Genomic DNA, 25,402 nt, shown 5'->3' with positions numbered 1-25,402 from the left:
GAAGCTAATCTATTGCTGATCCCAGATGTGTAGTTGTTGATCCATAGCTTTGATGGTCTTAAAGGCCAAGCCAAGAGTGCACCCACCTATTAATTTTTCCCATGACTGTAAAACTTCTGCAGCAAGCCCAAACTTTTACTTATACTTCACCACGTCAAGGGCTGCCAGGAAAACGGGATTCCTAATATGAGAAGGCAGCAATAACAATAACAGTAAAATATCCACATCCTCTTTGTGGCCATAAATAATAAAAAAGCCATCACGCGTTTTCTTGTACCCGTCAATATCACTATGTGTAGAAGGAGACTATGTTCTAGGCATTGCACTTAACCACAAGACAGCCTTTCTTTCTGTATATTATTAGCTGAAGCTTGACCTGCTCCCAAAAGGCCAGCGGGTCAGAGGTGGAGTGGTGTGAAAGCACACGATGTCACTTACAGTGCTTCCACATCTAAGCCGAGTCGACCAACTAATAGCGAAAAAACACGCACGCACGTATACTATACTAATGCTGTCTAAACATACAGGAGTAGCCCTGCTTTAGTGAGTCCCATTAGGCACTTCAACCCCCAAATCTTGCAGTCTTCTGCCCCCCCACCCCAATGAAGCCTTGCGGCACACTCCAATGTTAGCGACTCAGCATGTTTTCAGCGCAGTGAGGACGCACGCTCAATCATCATTAGGGGTTTTGCGGAGTCCTGGGGTCTGGGCACCTTGCCAGGATGTGTAAAAGTTTCCATGAAGAATGCCTTGATTTGCCTTCAGAAGCACTGGCGGTGGACAGAGATCCTCAGGAAGGCTAGAATTCCACTTTTGTTGCTGGGGGTTGGGAGTTGGGCAGCGAAGGAAGGAGGAAAGAAGGATCAACAACAATTCTGTTTTCAGTTAGTAAAAAGCACACTAGCTTTGAATTGAGGAGGAAACAATCACCCCCCCTCCTCCCAACGCTCCCATCTAAAAAAACTACCTTGCAACACAAGGAAATCAGAGCACATATGTCAAATGTCAGAAATCAGCAGAGGCTGGTTTGCACTCTTATTTTAGGGAATAAGGGCCCTCTGTTTCCCAGAGAGGCAGGTGGTAGAAATCTGGCTCTCTGATTAGCAGTAGTTCCTTTGCTGCGTGCTGCATTCAGTTACATTTCATGATATCACCCATCACAGCAGCAGCTAATGAGACAGGACACACGGCAGCAGCCTCATAGGACCCGAATGCCTCACACTGCCAACACATCGCCTCTGCTCTACTCTACTCGCAACCACAGCAAAATACCTATAAACAGCAGGAACAGGTTTCCAAGGCAAGAAAAATAAGTCTCAGAATAGTAGCTTAGGTTTGTCTAACCTGTGTTCTTCATATGTAGAACAACATATATCACAGGAAGCGATGTCACCAGAAGTGTGCCTTCAAATATATGACAAAACATGCTGTCACTTAAGCTTTCTTTTCTTTTTTTTTTCTTTTTTGGCTTAATTAGTTCAGCTAACAAGACAAACGTAATCCTTCAGACCGAGTTATTCATAAAATTCTATTTGTGTACCCACTGATCTCATTTGACTGCCATTTTTCTAGCTCATAAAGTACAGATAGCGGGCTGCGAGTAAGTACGAAATGTCTGAAATCTTTGCTTTTACGAGAGCCCCACTATGAGTTGTTTACCACAGTGAGTCAACAATGCAACAAGGCGTAGTCGCCTAGCAGAAGGGTGTTTCAGCCTCTTCTCGCCTCCATTCCCTAAACCACGCTGATATTTGGCCTTAATTCCAGGTAGGAGAAGTGAGGCTGTAAGCAGGTGAGAGCCAACATGCCACTGAGTGAAAATGGGAGCTCCAACGGTGATCTGACTGCCAACTGGAGTCTTCCCATAAAACCTCATTGCAGAAAAAACAAAAAAGAATCATCATATCATGCCTCACACTGAAGTTAGTAAAGCTTCTATCGCAGCAGAGGGAAGAGTTCAGCACTTTACAATGGAGACTGTGTCTACAGCAGTTAGGGGTGTTTACATCTCAGACCCCCTCCCTGCTAACCCAGCTCCTTACGGTACAGTAGCTCACCGTTGATAAGTTGAGTGATTTCTCAGGGGCTGTGTAAAACCTGGGCCCAGCCAGAGAGACACATTTCCTCTGGCTGATGAGAGTCGAGAGGCCTCAGTGTTAGGGCGTGGGAGGTGCACTGCTCTTGGGGAAGATCAAGTGTGCTCCTGCCGACTCCAAATCACGGGCTCCCCAACTGCTTGGGAGGAACGCTTTTTCTTCATGGCCGGTGTTAAATCACTGCTGCCGCGGTGAGGTCATCTGCTAGTCTTCTTTCTTTAATTGAGCTCGCTAACACACGGCTGTAATGCGTGCGGACGGGGGAGTGAGACGCCGGGTTGAGCTGCCTTCCGATCCTATTTATTTTAGCTCAGGGCTCATTTGAGGGGTTTTGGATAGGGCCGGGCCTTGGAGCAGCAGATGCCTTGGCAGTATGCTGTTACCACCGCACACTTACCAGGACTCCAAGAGTTTACCACAGATGCTTGCACAGACGTTAGGTGATGTAAACGGCAGCATGCTGAGGTTTTCAAGGGGCTGCCTCACTGTCCTTGGTCAATCAATACACATTCCTGTGCGTCCCTAATGCAGCTATAATCGCAGGCTGAATACATTTGGCCAGCGGGTCTTAGGAAGACTGAGCTTGCTAAAGTGACAGAGGATGGAGTAGCGGGGAAGAGAAACAAGGTTACTTGGATGAGCACTGCCACGTCGGTTGGTGTAAAAGGACCCGTTTGGCAACCGTAGTAGAAAACTCAAAATAAAGCTATCGTTTTACTTTATTCAATTAATGCCCACGTGAACGCTTCTGCTGCTGTAATTATTGAAAGCAACAAGAAAGGATTCAGCTTACATTTCCAGACAGTCCAGATTTGTATAAATTCAAAGAGGAAAAAGTCTAAAAGATTTATTTATTTTTGTTGCTTTTTTAGAGGAAAGAGAAAGTTTCAAATCAGTTTATAGAGCTGATAAGGGGCAGACATCCCTCCTGTGTCTGTATTGTCTGTTTATGAGATAACGACTAACGGGACTCATCAAGACTGACAGATATGCTGACAACTGCTTTTCAACTCAATTACAGTTCCACAGCAAAACTCCCCAGGTCCCCTCATGCCTATCACCCCTGTACTCCCAGAGCTGTTGAGTGAATGCGTATGAGCTCATACACACACATGCAACAACATTAGTTTACTGAACAAAAGGTGCACAGGAAGGGTGATATTCCTGAGTTCAATGCGGTGGCGCCTCCCTCCCCTCTCCACCACCTCTCGTAGTTTGCAGGCAGATTTTAACAGGTCAAACTGGCTGGATGCCAGGGATGTGCTCTATGGATGTATATCATAACAGCAAGCGGAGCTTCTGCTAACACAGATAACAGGTTGCTGCCCTCAGAGACACAACGTGCGATGGACACAGGAGGCAATAAACCCAACCATATGGTCTCTTGGGTGTGACTGGTTTCATTGCTAGAGGGAGACTGGTGACCCCACAGTCTCCCCTGATGACGACAGCTGCATGGTGCGGACTCCGTGGGGAAATGACGGGAAAACAAAGCCTCTGCCTCCTGCCTCCCAGCATCCCTCCCAGATATTTGGGGGTGGCGATGAGGAGGGGGTGGGCCGGCTCAGGAAACCCCTACCCATTGTTTTGCTTCCTTCATTAGTCGTTGTGTCAACAGTTTGGATCGCTACGCGTGTGCCACTGTTTTTGTTCGGCTGCACCCCGGCTGACCCCAGTGCTGTGATGTTTTGACAGATTGTTTCAAAATCCCATCAAGGCAATTTACCGTTTGAAAGTCAAGCTGCCATTCGGACAACATAAGCTGGCCGGCACATTAAAACCAAAAGCAAATAAATCTGCTGGGCCTAAAATTAAACAAATCTGACGTAAATGTGCTGCCAGAATTTTTTTCAGGAAATACTCTGAGGTGCAGTAGGGCGCGGCCGTGCGTGAGGGCTTGCAGATAAGAAAAAGGTGTTAAATTAATGTGATGTGTTGCGCAAACAGCCAATTTTGGCACGGACAGTGATCTCATAAAGAGAAACTTATAACTTTATTTAGTTATTATTCTGGATAATGTGCATACACTGCAGGAACTCACCGTCATCTAGGTACATCTGGTCCAGTTCCTGGGGCTCCTGCTTGACGGTGATGGCCATCGAAGGGGGGCTGGCATCCTCGGGTAGCAAGCTTGGTGACCTCCCTCCAGCTTGGGCTGAGCCAGCTGCCGCCTGTGCCTGAGTGGGGCTGTAGGCTTGAACGAATGGGCTCTCCGCAGGCCCACCTGGAGTGGAAGGGTGGGACGCTGGGGAAGATGAGGGGCTGCTGTTGGTATAGATAGGGTGGTAGTTATGGCGTCCTGGGCTGTTGAGATGGTTGGGGCTACCCTGGGAGTGGAGCAACCCTATAGAAGAGTTGTGATCTGGCGAAGGTGGGTGGGCGAGATTAGGGTGACCAGGGTTGTCCTGAATAGGGGGTGCTACCATGGGTCCCGGTGGTGCTGCTGCGTGGGTGGGGCTGTTGGGGAGGCACTTGCTGAATGCCACAGGAGACAGGTCATGAAGGGTGGGGCTTGAACTGGGGGGTGACGATGGCATGGCAGCATGGCGAGGTGGGCACGAAGGGTAGCCCCCAACCAGGCAGGCTTCAGGGTCGGCCACAGGCATGATAGGAGCGAGTCTTGGCTGGCTGTAGTAGGGAGTGGAATGCATGGAGAGCCCCACGGTACCCAGAGAATCATATTCATCGTGGGGTTCTGTCTTTATGATCGGCACTGATGGGGGAAAGTAGAAAGAAAGAAAGAAAGGAGAGGTTATAAAACGTGCAGGGAATCCACGTGGCGCAGTGAGCGTATGACTGAGGCTGAGTAAAGCATCGAGCAGGCAGAACTGCGCCTGTGATACCCTTTATAATCCAAACAAACAACCACCAGTGGATCTGGGCTCAGCGTCAACTTGGCAGAGTCCTCTAACAGAGAAATCCTTACGCCTCCTCTTTTGCCACCCATCTTTACCACACCGTGAAAAAAAGCAAAAGAATAGGGAGGAAAGAAAAATGGATGAGTCATCAGTGTGGAAAGCCACAGCTGGCTCTAATAATGAATAGGACCTATTTTCTTTGGACTCTCCTCCAGCTCTGATATCCAATAAAAGTACTTTAAAGCAGTGGAGTGCTGCTGCTGTTGCTGCTGCTGCTGCTCAGGACCCCCAGGTTTCCTCCACACTCCAGAAGTAATTGTTTCTCTCAGGACCAAAAAGATAGTGGTGGGGGGGGCGGGGAGTGAAAAAAAGGAGATGATTTGATTTTGATTAGGCTGCCTGAGCTGCTTAAGAGGTTGCAGAGCTGTGCCTGTGGTTTCAGGAGCTTCAGACCTCGGCTAATGCAGGAGAGTGCAGTGACCCCATTTGATCATCCTGCCTGCTCTCTTCTAACTTCTAATCCAGTGCAGACTGTCTGCATTGTTTCCTGATTACTTCTGACTGACAGGTATCACATACTTCCTCTTCACTGTCAAGAAAGGTTTTCTATTAATTGAAAATTTCAATCACAATCCGAAGCCTTCATAAACAGCGGCGTGTTTATGGACCAGGTTGAGTGACGGAGAGGGATCCATATTAACAAGCTCACTGCTGAGTTATTATATAAGTACATATGCACAGGCTGTGCCAGCACAAAAGTAATAGGCCCGTGTTAAGATACCCAAATGCACAGCAAAGGCTTCTGAGTCACAATGGACATACTGTTTATTCTTAGCAATTGTTAAAATGTGTTAATGGGTGTGGTGACTGTTTGGTGCCAGCCATTAAAAGTTTTTGGCTAAACTTACTTCGTAGTCACATTTCCTTAAAGCTGTCAATATGAATAAGATGTCTGTGTGTATGATTTTTTGTACATAATAGAACCTTTCACTGACAGAAAAAAGGCAAATTGTCCCTTAATGTGTCAAAAAAAAAAAGACATCTAGGTGTGTGAGAGTTCTGAAAAGGCACCAAACGCATATGTAGCCTCCGGGGTGCCGAGCTACGGAGCGGACACGCGGCAGGGAACACATTTACGTCAGCCTTGTCTGCTTTCAGAGCCCAGAGACCAGGCTTGGTGTCTGGGGCAGCACGGTAAGGCGAGTCCCATGATGCACAGGCCTCCTCTCCGTGGCCTGGGGAATAACAAGTGAGTCACATGCTCACATAACATCCACAGTTACTTCCCTCCAGATTGTCTTTGTCTCCTGTGCCTTTTTCTCTGGTGTGAATGGACAGAAGTGTGCCAAGGAGCCGAGGGTGTGATATCAGAGTGGAAATGTCATAAAATGAGACCATTTTCATATTTTAGCTTGGGGTCAGGATCTGCATTGCTGCCTCTAATTTGAAACACATTTAACCTTCTGCCTTATGAAATCAGTCACAAAAAAAAGTCTCGTTAAATATTTAAAGAACATCGAGCTTAACGGATCCTGAAAACTGATATATTGTTTCAAATGTCTACTTGCAGAAGTTAAATGAAAAAAAATAATTACAATATATGCAAGCTGCATACGTCCAGAATAATTTATTGCATGTACAGAAGCCTTTCACCAAAGATTGCTGTCATTATTTAAGTATCTGAGCACATGTGAAATATACAGCAATTGCAACCTCGCTGTCTTCTATTCTTGGACTATGACATTGACAAGCTGCCAGAAAAAGTGTTTTTACAGCTTTGTCTTTTTATCCTATTAGACATTTTTATGAAATTGTGTCATAATTAGTGTATAAAGTCTGGCGTTATAGCCCAACATGTGTTTTGTACGCTCACCGCGACCTTGACCTTTTAAAACCAAGTTCTAATCAGGTTGTCCTTGAATCCACATTTGGGCCTGGTGCAACGCCCTTCCTCATTTCGCATTCAGCATAATGGGGCAGCTGTTTGACTTATGTAGGAAAAGGTTGTTCTTTAAGAGTAAAGGAAATTCTAAGCATTGTTTTTTACATTAAGCAAAACCTCTATCTGCCTTTTCTCCAAAGTTGCAAACATTTTCTCCAAAATTCATACTCCTCCCTCCTCGATTTATAAACAGACGTGTTTCCAGCTTGGTCCATCTCTGTGTCTCCTTTCCACTTTATATGAGAACTGAGAAAACAGATTCACCAGGCCCATCGCAACTTCAGCTGGCTTCTATTTCCTCCCAACCTGTGGGTTACAGCCCACAGACTGTTGATGCTCCGCACATGGTTTTCTCTCCATTTCTGGCAGTTTTCCCTTCTGTCTGCTTGTACTGAACTGATCAGGAATGATCTAGGTATTTTACTGAGCACTTGTTTCCTCTGAAGGGAATAGGGACAGTGATGTGTGTCTGTATCTGTGTATTTCATTAAAAAGAGCAAGCAGGGCTTATGTGAGCTTTATAAAAAACTTTCTAAAGAAGAGCATCTGTACTTCTGGGCAAATTCAAGGGGTATTTTAGGATGCAATAGGTTCTAACACTCTTTTCCACTGGTAAAATATGATATTATTACACCACTGTGAAAAACGTTTTAAGAAATTCTGGACACACCTCATACTATCGGCACGAATCTCCAGTGACATTTAACATGGAGCAGGTGGTAGTTCATTAACTCAAAGGTACCTCGTGCACTGTGTCCCACTGTGTAGGCAATCTGGACACACAGCATACCGTGGGCTTTGGTATACTGTAGGTTAGTGTAAAAACACCCAAAGCTGCAGACCTGACAGAAACAGTTCAGTCATTGTCCAGATTTTTTTTTTTTTTTTAGAAAAACATGACTGTGCAAATATTTACAACAAAAGATCAATGTGTGGTTCATTAACTTTTCCTGTATGTGTCACAGAACATGTTTCTGGCTCTACCCTCTCCAGCTCCAACCACAGACTGATGCAGCGTTGGTGGGGGAGAGTAGGCAGCCATTTGCGTTAAGAATAGAACTTGATATTACAGAGGAATCTCCAAACGGCCTGTAAAAATAAAGGGGTTCCGAGAAGTTCTTCGCCCGAGCTTTGGTCACTGCCAGCATTTTTTAGCGTTTGTTGTTTAATGTGGTTGGTGAAAACTGTTTCTTATTTGAAGAGCAACACGTCACATCTCTACACACGCAAGAATTATTGGACGGGAGCTCGGAAAAGGGAAGCTCATTCTGGGAACCAGACGACAGTTGTTCTGCATGTACATCTCATCATCACAGACAGGCACTTAGGCTTCAACCGCAAATGCTGCTGATGGTATATTTAAACAATAGCAGTCTTCTTGACTCATCGGCTAATTGCACCTATACCTCATAATCAGTTCATCCCGAGGAAGAAACATTTTTTCCATAACTGGTATAACTCTGTTTTTCTATAGATTCTGAAAATTAACTTTTATTTTTTTCTATAAAGGGTAAAGGTCAAGTTCTTGTATTCAATTGGACACAGGTGGGGATTGCTTTGTGTATATCATAGACTGCATATAAAAGATAACTATAGCCACCCCGCAAACCCTTAACTTTAAAAATACAGCCATCATCTTTTGTTCTCTTCTTTTGAAGTAAAACATGACTATATTTGGACTAGCGGTTCGGCTGCTAAATTATCAATTAATACTATGAAGTTTGGTTATCAAGGCGTCTCCTGAGATACCTTCTAACTACAAACATATAAATAAAATACTGGAATTTTACTCACCAAAACTGGAACGCAGACTTCTTAGATATGTCGTTGATGCAATTGTGTGCACAGAAAGTCATATGAGTGACACCACAAACAGGACAGAGAGGTCCAGTTTAACCTAGCAGACAGCTAACAGTCCAGCTAGCGGTAGCCAAATGTCACTCACAGTTGTCCCAAATAATGCAACTTTAAGCCTTAACATAATTTGATGCATAAAATGTAAATAGTCAGAAATGAGGAATTACACATACAGACCAAAACAATTTTTGCACTATTTCTGCTAAAATTTAAATCTATGGGTATTACAGACCCATGTGGTTGCGGCGGATGAGCCTGGTTCTGCCAGAGGTTTCTTCCTGTTAAAAGAGACTTTTTCTGTCCCACTGTCGCCAAAGTGCATGCTTATAGGGGGTCATATGTTTGCTGGGTTTCTCTCTGTATGTATTATTGTAGGGTCTACCTTACAAAATAAAGCGCCTTGAGGCAACTGTTGTGACTATGACTGTGTTGTGTTGTGATTTGGCGCTGTATAAATATACTGAATTGACCTGAACTGAATTATTATCTTCCTTAACAGCCAGCCCAAAGGAACTGCAGTATTTGGCACTTCCTCTAGCAGTTTCCTGCTTTATATACACAATTCACCTCTTCCTTACTTACATAGAGCACGTTCATTTTTTTGCAATATAGTAGCATGGCAATGTCTCAAAATTCCGCAGCACCCATCTATTGCTATCTTTCCACTGCATCTGACGGGCCTAATATAAACTTTTTAATTAACAATAGAGGCAGTGAACATACAGATCACTGCCTCTATTGTCCCCCCACCACCACCACACACACACACACACACACACACACACCCTCCGGATGTGTTTTGTTCTTCAAATGCAGGTATCAATGTTTAGCCGCAGTATTGCCAACCACATATGCATTAGTGTGAAAGAATAACAAGATGGTCACATGACCTGAATGGAAAATAAAGGTGGTTTTCACTAGCATCTGGGTCCCAGAGAGTGTTTGCTTCATCCTTCCGCTGTTTTAAACAAGTCGGGCTATTTTAAGGTTTTGGTTTGCTTTTTATAGATGAACAGACAGCAGAGTGTGAAAGAAATGTTCTTTCTAAACAACGTCAGAGACCACAACTGTGCTTGAAGTGGGACATAGGGCCGGAAGAGTCTTTTCATACGAGCGAGCAAAAAAAAGAAGAAGTAAAAAAAAGTGTCGACAGCAATGTGTGTCTATGTGTGTGTGTGGGTGTCCTCCTCCGCAGCCCACCCCGAGTACATGGCCGCAGTGTTGGTTGTTTCACTCACTGTTGACACACACACACTGAAACCCTCAAAAGCAAACAGCTTCACTAGGGTTTCCTCATTCTCTGCTGCAGTATTGAAACTGTGAAACTATTGCAGTCATCATCACTGTGCAGCCTGTTTGTGATAATTAGAACAATTTTAATATTGTGGTCAAAAAAATAAAACCAAAACTTTTACCAGGTCGATCACAACTATGTTCTGCTTCACCTGCTATCTCCCAACAGAGTCTCTGTTTTTCATATGATCAGCTGTACTTTTTTTAATGCGTATGCTGTATCTGAAAATAGAACTCAAAAAGCTTGTCGTGGTCGCTTTGGCTGTAACACTTGTAAGTTAATTAAACTTCTTTGAGAAGACATGGGCCCCGCTTGTGTGGTCCACGTTGTACTTGCGGTTTATTTGGCAGCAAAGGAAAGAACACAACAAGCCATCTTTTAATTAGAGCTGCGTGCACGCTCAGAGAACTGACTTTGAGATGCGCCGTGGATGTTGAAAAGGCTTTGCATCTCCTTTTCTCTCTGTCTCCTTCTATATGAAACAGATGAGCAGCTATATATGGCCACAGTTTGTCTTGTCCCACACTTGTCCGGTTACCCACAATGCACTTGTTCATCATATTATCAGCCATCTCCAAATAGGGCTGTGCTCTATTTGTTCTCAGAGCCTCATCCAAAATCCTGATCACTTATCTCCCGAGGCCATAAATGCATCTGCTGATAATCTAAATGTCACATCTTATTAACAGCTCTGGTCTTTAAACACATTGCTTGCCTGCTATCCCAGAAGCATTAGACCCATTAGGCTCTGATCAATGAAAACAAGATACCACTGTTTTGATCTAATGGATTTCGCTGGTTATCACAAGGGGAATGCGTGCCTTGTAAAAGCACGGTTGCTGGTTAGAATTCCAAAACCGGCTCGAGCAAATGAGCTGCAGCATTTGCTAAGTCTGCCTTCAGCAACTACTGTTTAAAGAGGCAGAAGACTTCTCCGGTGTCTTGAAAAGCTCTTAACTGTTTCGGTGCCGCTTCTCAGCAGACCAACAAGGACTTACTATGGCACCATATTTGGAAAGCTGCGGCTTGAAAGAGCAAACCGGCGCAATAAAATAATGGTATTCTCGTGGGATGCTCGATACTGAAGATGATATTTCACCTGTGCCTACTGTGAAGAGCAAATAGCTCGCAATGTAATTTCGAGGCTGAACTCTTTAACTCTTAACAATACATTCTTCAAATTCCAACGTGAAAGCCGTCTATAAACACTGAGGCCAGGGGCTTGTGATAAACACACACACACACACACTGGGTTTTCAGGTTGCTACATGAATGATATGGCAAAGCAATGGCTGGCTGTGTGTGTGTGTGAATGTTTTTTTGTCAATTCATAAGTGTGCTGGAAGAGAATGTGTGGGGCCGGGTGTGAAAGTCAGGTCGCTGGGAGATTGACTCCTCTACATCAACAGTGCTCGGAGGCTCTGTCACTCAGTAGGTGCACCTCATGGCTGGGGAACGTGCTGTCACTGCAGAATAAACACACTTCACACCTCCTGCTCTCGCTCAGAGGCTTCAGCCAAGTGCTGCCACTTACAACGTCAAAAACATTCACAAAAAAAAAAGGGGCTACAAATTTCATGTAGCACTTTAATGGCTGAGGTAAAATAGGGCGAATGGCTGTCAAGGTGTGAAAAGGAACATAGTTGCAATAAAGAACGCAAAGCGTGCAGCTTGTGTAAAGCATAGGAGTGTTGCAGTGTCATTGGTAATAGAAAGGGTATTACCATTTGGAGGAAGGTAGGTGAAGCGCTGGGACTGGCTCCTCTTCCTCTTGCCGTTGCAGACATAGAAGTTAACCTGCACCGGGCTGGATATTCTCTGGTTCCTGTACGGTGGGATCTCCACAACAAGAGCGTTCTAAAACAGAAATATGATATGATAATAAAAACTCAGGTTCCCTCTTAAATAACCAACTTCTTTTTAGTACTTGTCCACCAAGCTTTGTAGTTTAAACCTTTCATTTCTTGCTTTGTCTCAAAGTTAGGCTGAGGCGTTTTTTCATCTTTGGAAAGCTTGGGATCACCACGATATTTTCGAAGGAAGTTCTGCAAATTCAAAAGACTGGAAAGACTGCACAGCATGGGTTTATAATGACTGTACACCCGGGGGAATTAAGAGGTTAATCAACAGCTATGTTTGTTTTGCAGTTGGCCAGTATTCAGGATACTGTTTCCAAGAGGCTGGACTGGGAGCAGGTCTAAATGAGCACGTCTGGACTGTGTAGATGCAGCACGAGAGCTCAAGAGGTTGGTCCGGTGCCTGTGTTTGTCTCTGAGGAAAACCCAGGAGCTTTACCGTCGTCCCTGTACTGCACGAGAGGAGGGAGGCAGCCAGCTTATTTGTTTGTACAGCCGTGCCTTCGCTGGCTTGCCTGCTCGCCTCATCTGCATCGCTACACCACAGCAAGTCTGGATGGATATGAACTTGCAAATATATTGAGAACACTGCAAAAAAATGATCCCAGGGCAGCCGTGACTCTCCTCAGGATCTAAACAGGCTCAGAGTGAGGCATTTTTTTGACAGAGAGCAGGTTTCTGTTGGTCATCGCCGCACTTGAAGGAAGGTGGGAGAGACGGGTTGGTGGGGGGAAGTCGGAGGTGAGCTCAGCACCAGTCTACCCTCCAGATAATGACAAAGAAAAACATGCAGGTGGCAGACTTTAGGGTGTTAAGTGTGTGCGCGCAGCTTTCCCTCGCCTCCCAACCCCGTCAAAGTTAGCACACTCTGGATGGCAATAAAAACACAGTCGAGCAGGCAGTCAGACTGGAGCACTTTACAGTAGTCTAGTCACAGCTGGCATAAGAAGAGGGCCTGTTCTCGCTCGCTGTCTCTAAGTAATTGTTTATTAGATTTACAAACACACTGTAAGATTTGTGTTTTATCAATGCTGACTGCTAATTTTCCAGCATCCGGGACTCTAGCCACCACGCATCAGCCGGCCCTGCGGAGCAATTAGACACCACACTCCATATTTGTCCTACTGATGCAACCGAGTCATTTACCCGAGCGAAACAGCAGCGGCAAGCCAACGACAAACATCCCGACCTGCAGACTTTAGTTGGGGATAGTTAACTACGTGCGAGTGTAAATCACCTCAGTTAGTTTACAGTGAGTTGACACAGCTGATGAAAAGAATCGGCATTTCAAAACATACTGTCATCCTGCACAAGCAAACAGGTTCTGCTCTTGACGCTGTCCACAGTAAAAAGCAGGCCTAATGAACCTTGATGAAATCTTAATTAAGTCCAGAGCTCAGGCAGCTCCCTTTGACACATACAAAAACATTTGCCTCATTCCCTCTGTTGACGATTCCCTTTTCGCTTGCTTTTACATTAAGGGTCCGACTGAGCGTCAGTTAAACAAGTACACTGGTTTATTTTCTCATTGCCGCCCTCATGAAAGGCAGCAGGTAGGGCGTGATTCGCACTTGGCTGCACGGTCTCAACGTAGATGAGGTGTTTGAGCCCAATTCAGCACACCTCACTGTGAACTAAACGTCTGGCTATGCTGGAGGGTTGTGTGTGTGTGTGTGTGTGTGTGTGTGTGTGTGTGTGTGTGTGTGTGTGTGTAACCCATACGTGTGTATCTTCACGGATTAGATGCAAAAACAACATGACAGCCTGCGTCTAATTACTTCCAAGAGGCTAAGGAGATTTTGTGAAAATTCCATTCAGGATTGCATCGGCTAAACATCATTGTCTATGTTGCAATTTGTAATAACTTAGCAAAGGTTACATCATTACAGGGGACAGATGAGGAAGAGACAGAGAGAGGAAAAGGAGAAAAAGTCTCACGGGAAGGTGGGACTGACGACGGCACGAGCATTTCAAATAAATCATGCTGGTAAGGTGCACTCACTGATTTGATGGAGTCCTTGTCAACTTTGGCTTCCGTCTCCCAAAGATGATGCCCATCTGTTTTGCAAAAAGACAAATGCATTATTTAGTGGAGGTCCTTTCAAACTGCATCAACATATAGATGAGATGGACCTCAACTTGAATGTGGCTACAGACTTTTAGATTTTGGGAAAAAAATCATCAAAGTTTCGACAGAAATTCAATAAGAAAGACAGAAATTCTGTTCTCTTGAGGTTCTTGTTGATATGTGCTGTTTTGGATCTATTTTATTTCATCAGTTTCATTTTCACACTGTCAAAGTCACCTCAAACGTTTTTGTTACTATTCTTTCCTATAATAGACCTGCTCCTGTTGTCTCTAGTGTTTTTTCACTCCCCCTTTTAGGCTGTCTGTCACGCACCCTCCTCTTTGACAAGTCTAAAATTAGAAACACCCTGTGTCACAGTGATGCTGAAAAGCTAGGTTATGCATGCATTACTTCTAGGCTGGACTATTCTAATTAATTATTATCAGGCTGTCCTAAAAGCTCCCAGAATAGCCTTCAGTTGATCCAGAACTCTGACTGGGACTAAAAAGAGTTCTGGACCACATATTTCTCCCATGTTGACTCCCCGTTAAGCCCAGAATTGAATTTAAAATTCTACTTATGACATGCAAGTTCTTGAATAATAAGGGAACATAAACAGAGCGCTTGGTTGCTGTGTTGGGGTTTCTTTCTAGTACTGTATAGTCTTTACGTTATAATATAAAGCATCGTGAGACAATTGAAACTCGACCTGATCCAGATTGTTCACGACATCCATTCCAAAATCTCCATCGATCATCTGCTTATTCTACTCTAGCTACACCAGCTTCAATGCACCAGAGGAAGTCTGCCTGTATTTTGACTCTATGAAGTTGCTTCTAGTCGAATTTAATTATGAGCTAAATATTTCCCTCTTCTTTCAAATGAGCTCCTTAGTGAATTGATAATTTATTAACTTTCATTTCTCAAAAACAAATTCAACACTTTTTGCAGCTCCAATGTAAGAATGTGTTGCTTATCTAAGTCTGAAGTGAAGACTTTAAGGTTTTGGACCAAAGCACAAAAAAAGTGAAGCCGCTTTGATTTGGTATAGCCACGAGCCGGGTTGTGTTTGTTCTCTGACGTTCGACAAGGAATGCTTCCTCTCTTTACTTCGTCTGTCTCTGTGAAGTTCTGCACTATTTCTGTCCCGACGTTAAATCCTTGATTAGATTTTTTTTTCTTTTTCTATTTTGCTCCCCCTATTTCTTCTCCTCTCTTCCCCGCCCTTCTTCTCTTCTTGTTGTGGTGAGGTTTCCCCTCGCTGCCTCGCAATAAAAGGCCTGTGTGCTGCTGCAGCTGTTGGGAGCCTGCAGAAGCTCAGTTCACATTCTTTGCGTTCTCTTTGTGATTTCACGCCGCACCTTTGTGAACAGACGCTCTGGGCTCTGTTACGGCAATCAACACCAACCACACTGCGATTTTTCTCCTTTTTTTTTTTTTCAGCAGAAGCAATGAGTCATTACTGCTGTCATGAATGACAGTGACACAGAACAGCTTTTGTTTCAGTGGCACACCAGATGACGCAACTGTATGGATGGGTAGTGTGACACTGCTACTATATGTTAACAGGCGCAAGTAGGAGTTTGCAGATTAAACAGAGAACTCGAGTTGCAGCGTCAGACGCAGGAAGCCATCAGATAAGATAATCAGAGACAGTTTCCACATAAACGACAGCAAAAGCCCAGCAGCTCTGGAAGATGTAAAACCCTTGTTTTTTTTCCCAAAGCATTATGTTTTTCACATCATGCAGAGAGTGAGAGAATAAAGGATTCCAGTCACGGCTGGCTTATTATTGGTGAGATGTGGTAGTGGGGGCGGGTGGTCAGCTTTATTATTCAGAGAGTGAACATCAGTAGATATATCTTTCCAAAATGGCCATATTAAAACATGGGGGGAAGAGAAAAACAGACGGTGCAGAGATCAGATAAGGGTTTTTTTTTTGTATTTGAACAGGGTGGAAATAAGAGTTGCATATGGAGAAATGTACCTCACTGCAATGGAGATGAAGTGCACGACTTGGGGAATAGCAATAGCCAGGGGGCATGGTGTGTGATCCCGTGCATGTGGCAGATGATTGAGGTGCATGAAAGAATGAGGCAAAGGTAATGCAGTGTAGTTGTTCAGAGTATGGAAGGGCAATTAGAGCAAGCACAGGCTCAGGGAAGGTCAGAGAAAAGGGGAGAGACAGAGGCAGACAGAGATGAGCGTTCCTCATGTTACGTCTAGGGGAACCAAGAGGGAATCTCACCCGCCTCCGCTCTGGGAGACACTCCAAGAGGGAAACCTTAGACTCCGACGTCAACCCCAGCCTCCACTAGTAAACATGTTTTTCAAACTTTTCTCTCTGCCTCCCTCTTGATCTTTTTGTTTTTGTCTCACCTTTGGTAGCTCTAAATCAGTTTGTTCTGTCAAACGTTTTTCAAATCACACTGCATCGTATGTAGCAAAGCTAAGAGTTTGATGGAATTGGGATGGGGCCACCTGTGGCATGCCGTACGGGTGATAACCACAGGACTTTCCATTCTCTCCATCTTCCCTGCAACATCTGCAAAACGCTTCTGTTCCTGACAACACCTCCTCTTTCAAGCAAAGTCCACCCACGCGTAATGCATGCACACCGATGCACACATATGCACACATGCAACCACAGCATCCTTTACCTTTGTTCTGGCCTTCAACTTGAATTATAACAGGGGAAGCACAAAAACAATAAGTGGCATATAAGAGCTGTGTCTGGAGAGCTCTTGGTACGGCATAATCCTGCCTTGGTCAAACAAAGAAGTGAATGAACACATGCATGCACGTGGACAAATGGAAGCATGCTTATTTTTAGACTTTGTGCTCAAATGTTAACCAGGCAGCTTTTCTATATATGACTCACTCTTGCAAATCTGGTCCACAAAGACTAGCACCGCACAACCAGGACAACATGTTCATTCATCAGGCAAGTAGACAGCACGTAGGGTGAGGCCTCTTCGAGTCATTTCTTCTTCAGTTCCTGACAACAAACAATATTGTGTACCTGCCTGGTGACAACCTGGCAACAGAGGTGCTGTTATAATAAACCTCATAAAGTCCAACCCCTTCATTTGTTTTATTTCTAGTATTATACACTAAAGTCCTTCTTTGGTTACTACCTACCCAAGTTAAGAACCCTAGATAGCTGAGTAACAGTGTATCTGACCTCCCAATGAACTCACAGGTTTTAGCATTTGAGCGTTTTTTTTTCTTTTTTTAAATGTAACTTTTTTTTATAACGACAGCCAGAGGTGATTTTTTTTCCTTCCAAAAAGCATTGTGTAGTGCAAAACAGCTTCCACTGACCAAGTTCACTTCAGGATTTTTGAGAATGGAAACTATGAATCACACGCTTAAATGCGGAGGTTGTCTTGTGAAACAACCCAGACATATTCTGCAGCTACGTTTCTTTTCCAGAGAAGATTATTTTAGAGTATTTATATCTCTTTCCTGTTTACCTATGTCAAGTTTATTTTCCATTTTATTGCGTCTCCATTGCCACCTTGAATGAAAATGCTTCAGTAATTTTATGCACATTTTTCACGGCATTCGCCTTGTTGCCCAATGAGGCGCAAAGCCAAAAAAGCCCAAAAGGGATTCCACCATGACTGATCCCAGCTGCGTTTCCCGTCTGGAGCGACTGGATTCTGCCAATCTAAGACCTGGTGAAATTGGAGAAATGTGGGTCTGCTTCAGATCGAGGGGCTTCCGTATAAATTATGACTTGACAGTAGATTTATGATGGGTTTATAGCCAGGAAGTGAGTTATTCTCGGTGTATAACAGGGAAAGCGTGAGCCGACGTGACCTGGGGTCGTAGCCTGAGGAGGATGGTGGTCAGCGGAGTGAAATTTTATGCTTCTTTTTAAGAGTCCAGCTGTGTGGCGCTGAGTTTGAAAATGATCTGAAGACTCAGAATGATGGTGGGAGGATCATCTGCACTTGTACATTTGGATAGTATTTGTAGAGTGGATAGCATTAGAAAGACATCAAAGCTTGCTGCTCTTAATGGTGTGTTGCATGTTATTTCACAGCCTAGCGAGAGTCACAGCGAGACCCGCACTTAGAAACTGAGCGAATGGTGAAAAAGAATGCAGGTAGATGATCATTTGATATATCAGAGCAGGGTCGCTCCAACAGCTTGCAGCCAAATCGGTCATAAAGACCCATGTAGTGAGCCACATTTCATTAAGGTATATCACTATTCTAATCAACTGGAGGGATATTAAGATGTATCCCTGACAAAAATGGCCATCTTTCCACAGTTCGAGAGACTGTTCTGGCACTTACATGTTCAAACATGTGTGGAGGCCACAGGACAATGTAAACATTTTTCTGCTATCACACAACTGGTTCCTTTGATGTATAGATGTCCCCAAAGCCACTGCACAAATATAGCTTTAAACTGCGGATAAGAAACAAACTTCCATTTCACAGATTCCTCATGATTCTCTTCTAGCAAGGTGCTTGAGAGCTTAAGTCATTCTAGCAGTGATAAATAATTACTGATTTTGAAATTGAGGGCAGTATACCATCCTAATGAGACAGTAGGATCCCAAATCTCATGCCTGAAGCAGGGGTGGAGGTTGGTCTTATCGTGCCAAAGTGCCAGAACTATGAGCCAGTATGAGCCATGAAGGTTATCCTAGCCTGAAGCCAAAGGACAGTCTAGACATACTGCTACAAGTACAATACATCGACCAGTTTGTCTGGTGTTTAAACTTGCCCAGGGTGGAAGAGTTCAGCCAAGTATAAACAGTGTATGAATGAACTCTTAGCAGTTCAGATCCTAGCCTTTTTCAAACTATGAAGGTATGAATATCCAAACATTTCAGTCCGATGCTGAGGAGCGTTTACACATGAGGAATATTAGCCTGAGCTTACTGTAGTAGATCATGTTGTCCTAAAGTTACAGATTATGCTAGAGCTAAGAAGCCTCTCTCCAGCCTGAGGCAGAGGTAGAGAGGACCAGACTTCTCCCTGCTGCAGACCAGGCTGCATGGTGCTGCTGAGCTCCAGGCAACGCTCCAGTCCTACCAGATGTAAAAACTATCCGGCTCACCAGGGAATTCCCTTACCTCCCCTCTGAGTCAGAGTGTAGGCTTTCCCCAGCTTGCTCTCTCTCCCTCTCTCTCTCTGTTTGTCTGTCTGTGCCTCTATTTTCCCTGCCTTTAGCACTCATTCCATCCATGGAAAGCAGGGCAAGCCAGAACACACATTGCAATAGGTGCGCCAGGTATGTCTTCCTAATCCAATGCCAAAAGAGCGGTTTGGGTATACCAAAAACACAGACACAAAACGCAATACTAATAACAGAAAACTGAAGCAAAGTCAACAATGCAAAAAAGATGGAAAGTTTCACAAATGCCCATATTGTGGTTCTGGGAAAGGCAATACTCTGTGCTGAGCAGAGAGCAAAAATGACATAGATTGTTATTATTATTATTATCAACAAAATTACTCTTGAAAGGAGTTTTTAAACTGCAACAGAAGACGAGCACCTATGTTCCTACAGTCTGAATATCTTGCACTATCTGATGGAGCAAAAGCATACATACAAAAGTCACATGAACAAAGAAAACCTTTTGCTGGGGCGTGTGGAAAGTGATCTGTGGTCTTCGAGTCCACTTTGCACCATAACATCTGATCATACGCCAATATCTCAAGAGTTCTACGGAAGCCCCGCCCATTTCTGCACCTCCTATTCCTCTCCCCCCTCTCAACAGTCTAAGGGGTCTTGTCTTTTCCGATTCACCCCTTCTACAGGGAATCCTTTGTGGATGACTCACTGCAAACACTTCCTACTGAACAACGCAAACAGGCCCGCAGGCTAGCAGCCGCAGCGGGCACACAACAACAAACACACACACACGTACTGTACACACGTGAATGCACCGGTTTGCATCAGTTATCCTGTGGGTGATGAAGTGGAGCAGTGGGGATGGACATGGCATCTAAAAAGTAGAAGTAATTATTTTTCAAGGTGCATTAAGGTTTCCCGCAGTGGCAACAGCTATGAGCTCTGCTCATTTGATACTGCAGATGTCTCACGGGGGGACAGACAGACAATCAAAACAACAGAGAAGGAGAGGAAGGTTAAAGTCGACAAACAGAGCGGTGCTATGATTTAAGAGTACATGTGGGTCCGATTTATGTATTTAAGCTCTTGTACGAAACAATCATTTGCTCTTAGATGCATTACTGTGTATTCACGGCATGATATTTTGCTCCTTGTACAGAAGATAATGCCAGTGGCCACATGTGTCAGTGGTTTTCTAAAGACTACTGGATGTCTGTGTGTCTCTGGTGTCCTCATTTAACCACAAACTGCAAACAGCAAATCTCTCAAATGTTGATGGCATCCACTAACAGAGCTCTGTAATTAATTGATATCTGTCTTTGTTGCGTTGGTGTTTCAGACAATTCAAAAACATCTGCGTGTATGCCAAAAACAGCTACAGCCTGCACAAAAAAACCACAACAAATGGAAACAGTTAGAGAAGTAGATGTATTTATGATTTATAGCTCATTTGTGCTAATAGGCTTTTGTGCTCTGTGCGATCTGCCCCCTCACTCCACTTGGAGGATTTTGACTGTATACAATTATTCACACAAGTTGGATTGGTACTCCTAAAGCAGCCTGTTGCTCCTTAGGATTTGTGGAATTTTCTTGAAGGTGTTTATTGGAGTCAATTTTGGAAAGTGAGCAGCCGTCCTGACCTCTGATGGCAGCAACAGTAATGGCTGTCACCACTGAGGCAAAATCAGTGATTGGTGTTGTGCCACACAAAGGCCTTGGCTGTACATACGCATGACTGTGTAAGCACATGTCTGCGAGTGGTAATTATTGCGGCGCGATGCTCTGTATTTCATGGATGCATTTAGTCATGAACTTTTCCAGAGGAAAATAAAACCAAAGTTATAGAATAATTCTGTAATATAATTATAATTTTATTGGTTTCTTTTTTCCTCATCCCAGTTTGGCCCTTCTAAATCAACAATCGGAGAAATCCTGAAGTCTAAAACTTCACGAAACAGCAGGATTCTCTGATTAAAATGCCAAAGGACAATCTTTTGCAGTATATTTAGGACATAAGTACTTTTCCGTGCTCATAGTTGCTCGTACATAGTTGCCATTAGTGAGTGATGTGTGTGTTCCTGCGTGTGCACGTGTGTTTAGGGTGCGTAAGTCTTTCTGTAATGGGCTTTTTGACTTAGGAGACCCTGGAAATGGTGGGTCATTAAAGTTCACATAAAAGCAGACTAAGTAGTAGACAGACAACCTCGCTTTCGATCTCTCTCTCTCTCTTTCTCCCTCCTGGACACCACAGAGACGGAAAACAAACCACCGAGATGTCAATGGCAGCCACGAGCCCGGAGATCCCGCTAGCGTAGAGCTCCGCAGCTCCTAATGTCTTTAGCGGGTATCGGGGATAGAGGTGAGAAAAAATAAGGGATGAGGGAGAACAGAAAAAAAGAAGGAAGCGGAATATCAAGGTAAAGAGAGTGGGGAAAGAACAGAAATACTACCAAGAAGGCAAAAGGTGTCCATGTATGGGCTTTCCTCTTCAACGGATCCCCCACACCCCTCCATGACTAACTAAAACCAGGAGAAGGGATACCCCAAATTACCAAGCTCATCCACCTCTCCTTAACCCGTTGCTGCTTCCTCCTTAAGCCCTTAGGTCCTTAAGAGTAGACCATTCAAACAAGCTAGGGGCAAGTAGGGAGAGATCCATGCAGTGAAGGTTAACAAAATCTTTCTTCCTTCCAATTTTGAGACTGAATTTTACTTTTATAACCTTTTTGAGGAAAATAAGTAAATAAATGATTCACTTTTTATTTCTGCGTTCACTGACCACTTGCTAATTTTTACAGCAGAAGTGTGAAGTGTTTTGGAAAGTGTGGATTAAGTGCGATAATCTTCAGCAATTTTGAAATTCATGGTTAATGAACTGGATGACACAATTATCTCATTCTCACAACTTTGTTTATGTTGCTCCCTTGTCTTACTTTAAGTGTTGCTCAGCAGCAGCAGCGGCAGCAGTCACGTCGTGCTTCAGCTGACTTCAGAGCTACTACTGCACTTGACCTTTGCTTTGATTTATTGGGTGCAATCAAGGAAATGATCACAATCATTATTCAAACTGAAAACCTGATCACTAGTGTTTCTACTTTCACTCCCACCCACCCACCCACACAGGGGAGAAACATATGGCGAAAAAGTTTAGACCAAAAAAAAGAAAAAGAAAAAGAAAGAAATGGTTTCCGACAGCCGGCCAGGGTGAGCGTCTGGCAGAACAGGGCGGAAGAAAGAGTGACGGAAAGCAAGCGAGTGAAAGGGTTAACCGTCGAAAGCAGGGGGAGTCAGGGAGGTACGGATAGCGAGGGAAAGAGGGAAAGTGAGAGAAAGAGACGTTGCACATGCCCTGGTTGTGATTCATTCCTTAACTTGTGGTGAGCGCCGCTGAACAGGCAATGGAAACTTCAGCAAATGTAAATACGCTTTGGTTAAAAATATAGTGGCCTAATGCACACCACATGTGGCTCGCTGGCAAGTCTTGCTCTATTTTGACGGGAGGAGAGACTAAGAAAATGCGACTGACGAAGAGCGGGGAGAAAGAAAAGAAAGAGGCATTAAAAAGGGAAATTGAAATGCGGTAAACATGGCCCGGTGACTTCAGCTTACCCTGGGCCTTCTCCACGAATACCACCTTGGACTCGGGCAGGAAGTTGAGTCCGTTTAGAAGTATCATTTTGCCTCCTGTGGCAGGGCAACTGTCCATACTTTGCTTCTCGACCAAGGGAAGCTCTTGAGCCGAACGCTGGGCTGTTGAAAGAGACACACAAACACAGGTTTCAAAATGGTGCGCAAGATTCCACTAACACACCGCCTGATCCCCAGCTACCCCGGGAAGCACAAGCCCAGCTCACAGCCAGTAAAACAGCAGTTCTTGGTTAGGAAAACAGGCTTATCAACTTTATTATGATGATTTCATGACCCCCTAGCTAAGAGGTTTGCAGCCAACAGCTGCTCTTTAAATGACATTGAAAAAAAGGCGCACAAATGATCAAAACAATATTTTCATGGTTGTTATGGCCAACCACCTGCCTCTGCTTTGCATGAAGTGATGCCAGCAAGTCACCTCTGACCTGTAGAATTTGGTCACCACATTCACAGCAGTATAGACATACAGTATCACCTTGCATCTGTGGATCTTATTTATAAATCTGAGCTTTAAATAACTTTACACTTCACATTTAAATATGATGCACCAACTCAGATTAACCTCCACTTTGGACCATAAACCATAACGCAAGCTCTGTCTCACAATCTGAGTTTAACTGGCTTCCTTGGGCGCAAATAACATCACACCCCTCATACACAAATGAATGACAAAGAGAACAGAGGTTTCTTTCAATGTGCTCACTCAACCGTGCCAAAAAGTGGGGCTGGCAAACGACCTTTGTGAAACCTGCGCTAATGGGGTAGTGTTACCAAAATAACTTGTGCATTCAGTCGTAAAATGTGAATTTAAGACAGATAGCACGTGTGTTTGGCATCGTGCACAATGCATCTATTGCTTTGGCAAATACCTTTGATCAAATAAAGCTTATTGGGTGCAGATGCACTGAATTTGCTCCAGTAGGCAATAAAATAGTAGCTCATTTTATTGGACTACAACAATAGATGCCACCTGAGTGCAAAGCCAAGAGAAAAGCCATGCCAGGTTTCGTGTTTATTTCTGTGCGTGTGTTTGCCTCTGTGTGTGTGTGTAAGACTTACAGCATTCAATGGGGTTCGAAGCGGCCTGTAGGGACACGGTCCTGCCATTGGGTTGGTTGATGTGCACGCGAAACACCAGCCTCACACGTGTGTTTTTACGTCCGATGTCCGTTTCCCCTTTGCGAAGCTCAATGTCTGAATTACGCAGCTTCAGGATTCCCGCACAATCAATTCTAGAACAGAGGAAAGCACACGCGCAATTGAAGATTATATTCCCGAGACAACATGACACAGGAAAAGGTGACGGAAAGGTGAAGTTCACTGTTTACTTTTTCCAAGCCAGAACCATTTCTATTACAGCATTTCAAGAAAGCACCAATTTCTTTCTCTTCTGCTCCACACCCTGAGTCACACAGGGTAGCTTTCTACGGGATGCAAAAGCACTGAAAAGTGTGACCAAGGGTTGAAACAGGAGCCTATCTGATTTACTCTTGGCTGTGAAATCGAAAATAGCTGCTACGCATCGGGACCAGCAGTGAAGTCCCCACTGGTGTTACAGATCATGCACTGGAAGTTTATCGGAGCATGACCGCGTCATTATTAATCCAGCATGTCATCAAAGGAAAAGTTGGACATTAATGAGTTTGCATCACGGTTTTAAATGGCCAGAGTGGTCCAAGTATTCAGAGAAATGTGGACTGAGTGCACCATGGCTTACCAGTATCACACAAGGTCCCATCGCTAGTTACAGTCACCGTTCTGTAGGAGTACACCGAGCCTGCCTTGTCCGTTCACACCATTCACTTCATGCGTTTTGGGTTTAAAACCGCTGTTAATCATTGCCACATGTGCTAATAGCCCCCTTTTTAAGCTGTCTCTCTTTATTTATTTCATTTCACAATTTGGGAGGTAAAGGTGTAGAGTTTCTTTCCCTTTTCTTAGTGGAAAAAGGGCATTCATTCGCAGGCATGGCCTTTCATAAATTTACATAAAACTAGTGTGGCTGGTAAAAAGTGAGAGAATACAGATGGGATATGGTTTGGCATTTAAATTATTTTACATGGTAGCTTTTTGGGAGCGATTCCTGGAACATGGTAAATGTCAGGTTTTATACCAATCCATTTTTCCCTTGACTTTGGTTTGTACAATTCAAAGAAAAGAAAAATAACAGGCATGCCGACTACCCGCTGCTTATCAGCACTGAAAAACGAGCAACATAAAGGATTGGTGTTTTGGTGTTCTAACTATCTTGCACTTTAACATAACATATGATGAAATTTTGGCACTATCGGAAACTTAGGATGACCATCTCACTGTCTGACGTATGTCTGCTAACCAACCTATGAAAATCTAGATGAAATGATCGACCGACACTGAGGAAAAAGAAGAAAACAAACCCAAACATATTAGATAGAGTTAAAATATGTTAAACCAGATCTTTTGGATTTTAAACAAACCCTTGTGGCAGTAGAAACCTTGTTTCTATGAAAAATCCTGCAGTGGTTGCAGATAGCACGGTAAGAAAGAGCGGAGGGACTGCAGATATTAGTCATAGCCTACAATTCCACAGGGATTATCAACATACAAACTTGATGTTTTCCCAAATTTACTAGACCCACATCTGTAACTTGCAATAAACTCATAACATTGCTATAAACTTTTGCACAGTTTCTGCCAGAATTCAGTA

At 44.0% G+C, this 25,402-nt stretch overlaps 1 protein-coding gene across 2 annotated transcripts in view; it reads right to left on the bottom strand.

Annotated features, from left to right (window-relative positions):
* LOC116326767 (nuclear factor of activated T-cells, cytoplasmic 1-like) overlaps positions 1-25,402 on the bottom strand; it is a 60,019-nt gene that overhangs the window by 15,432 nt on the left and 19,185 nt on the right. For both annotated transcript variants that reach the window (XM_031748187.2, XM_039618991.1), the window contains 5 exons: positions 23,776-23,948; positions 22,678-22,818; positions 13,906-13,961; positions 11,772-11,904; positions 4,138-4,809 (listed from right to left, as the gene is read on the bottom strand). In XM_031748187.2, the coding sequence (XP_031604047.2) occupies positions 4,138-4,809; positions 11,772-11,904; positions 13,906-13,961; positions 22,678-22,818; positions 23,776-23,948 (1,175 nt within the window). The remainder of the gene's footprint in view (positions 1-4,137; positions 4,810-11,771; positions 11,905-13,905; positions 13,962-22,677; positions 22,819-23,775; positions 23,949-25,402) is intronic.

The sequence above is a fragment of the Oreochromis aureus genome, linkage group 11, assembly GCF_013358895.1.
Source record: "Oreochromis aureus strain Israel breed Guangdong linkage group 11, ZZ_aureus, whole genome shotgun sequence".
Classification (NCBI taxonomy): domain Eukaryota; kingdom Metazoa; phylum Chordata; class Actinopteri; order Cichliformes; family Cichlidae; genus Oreochromis; species Oreochromis aureus.
The sequence above is the reverse complement of the archived record's forward strand: the minus strand, read 5'-3'. Positions and strand labels throughout refer to the sequence as shown.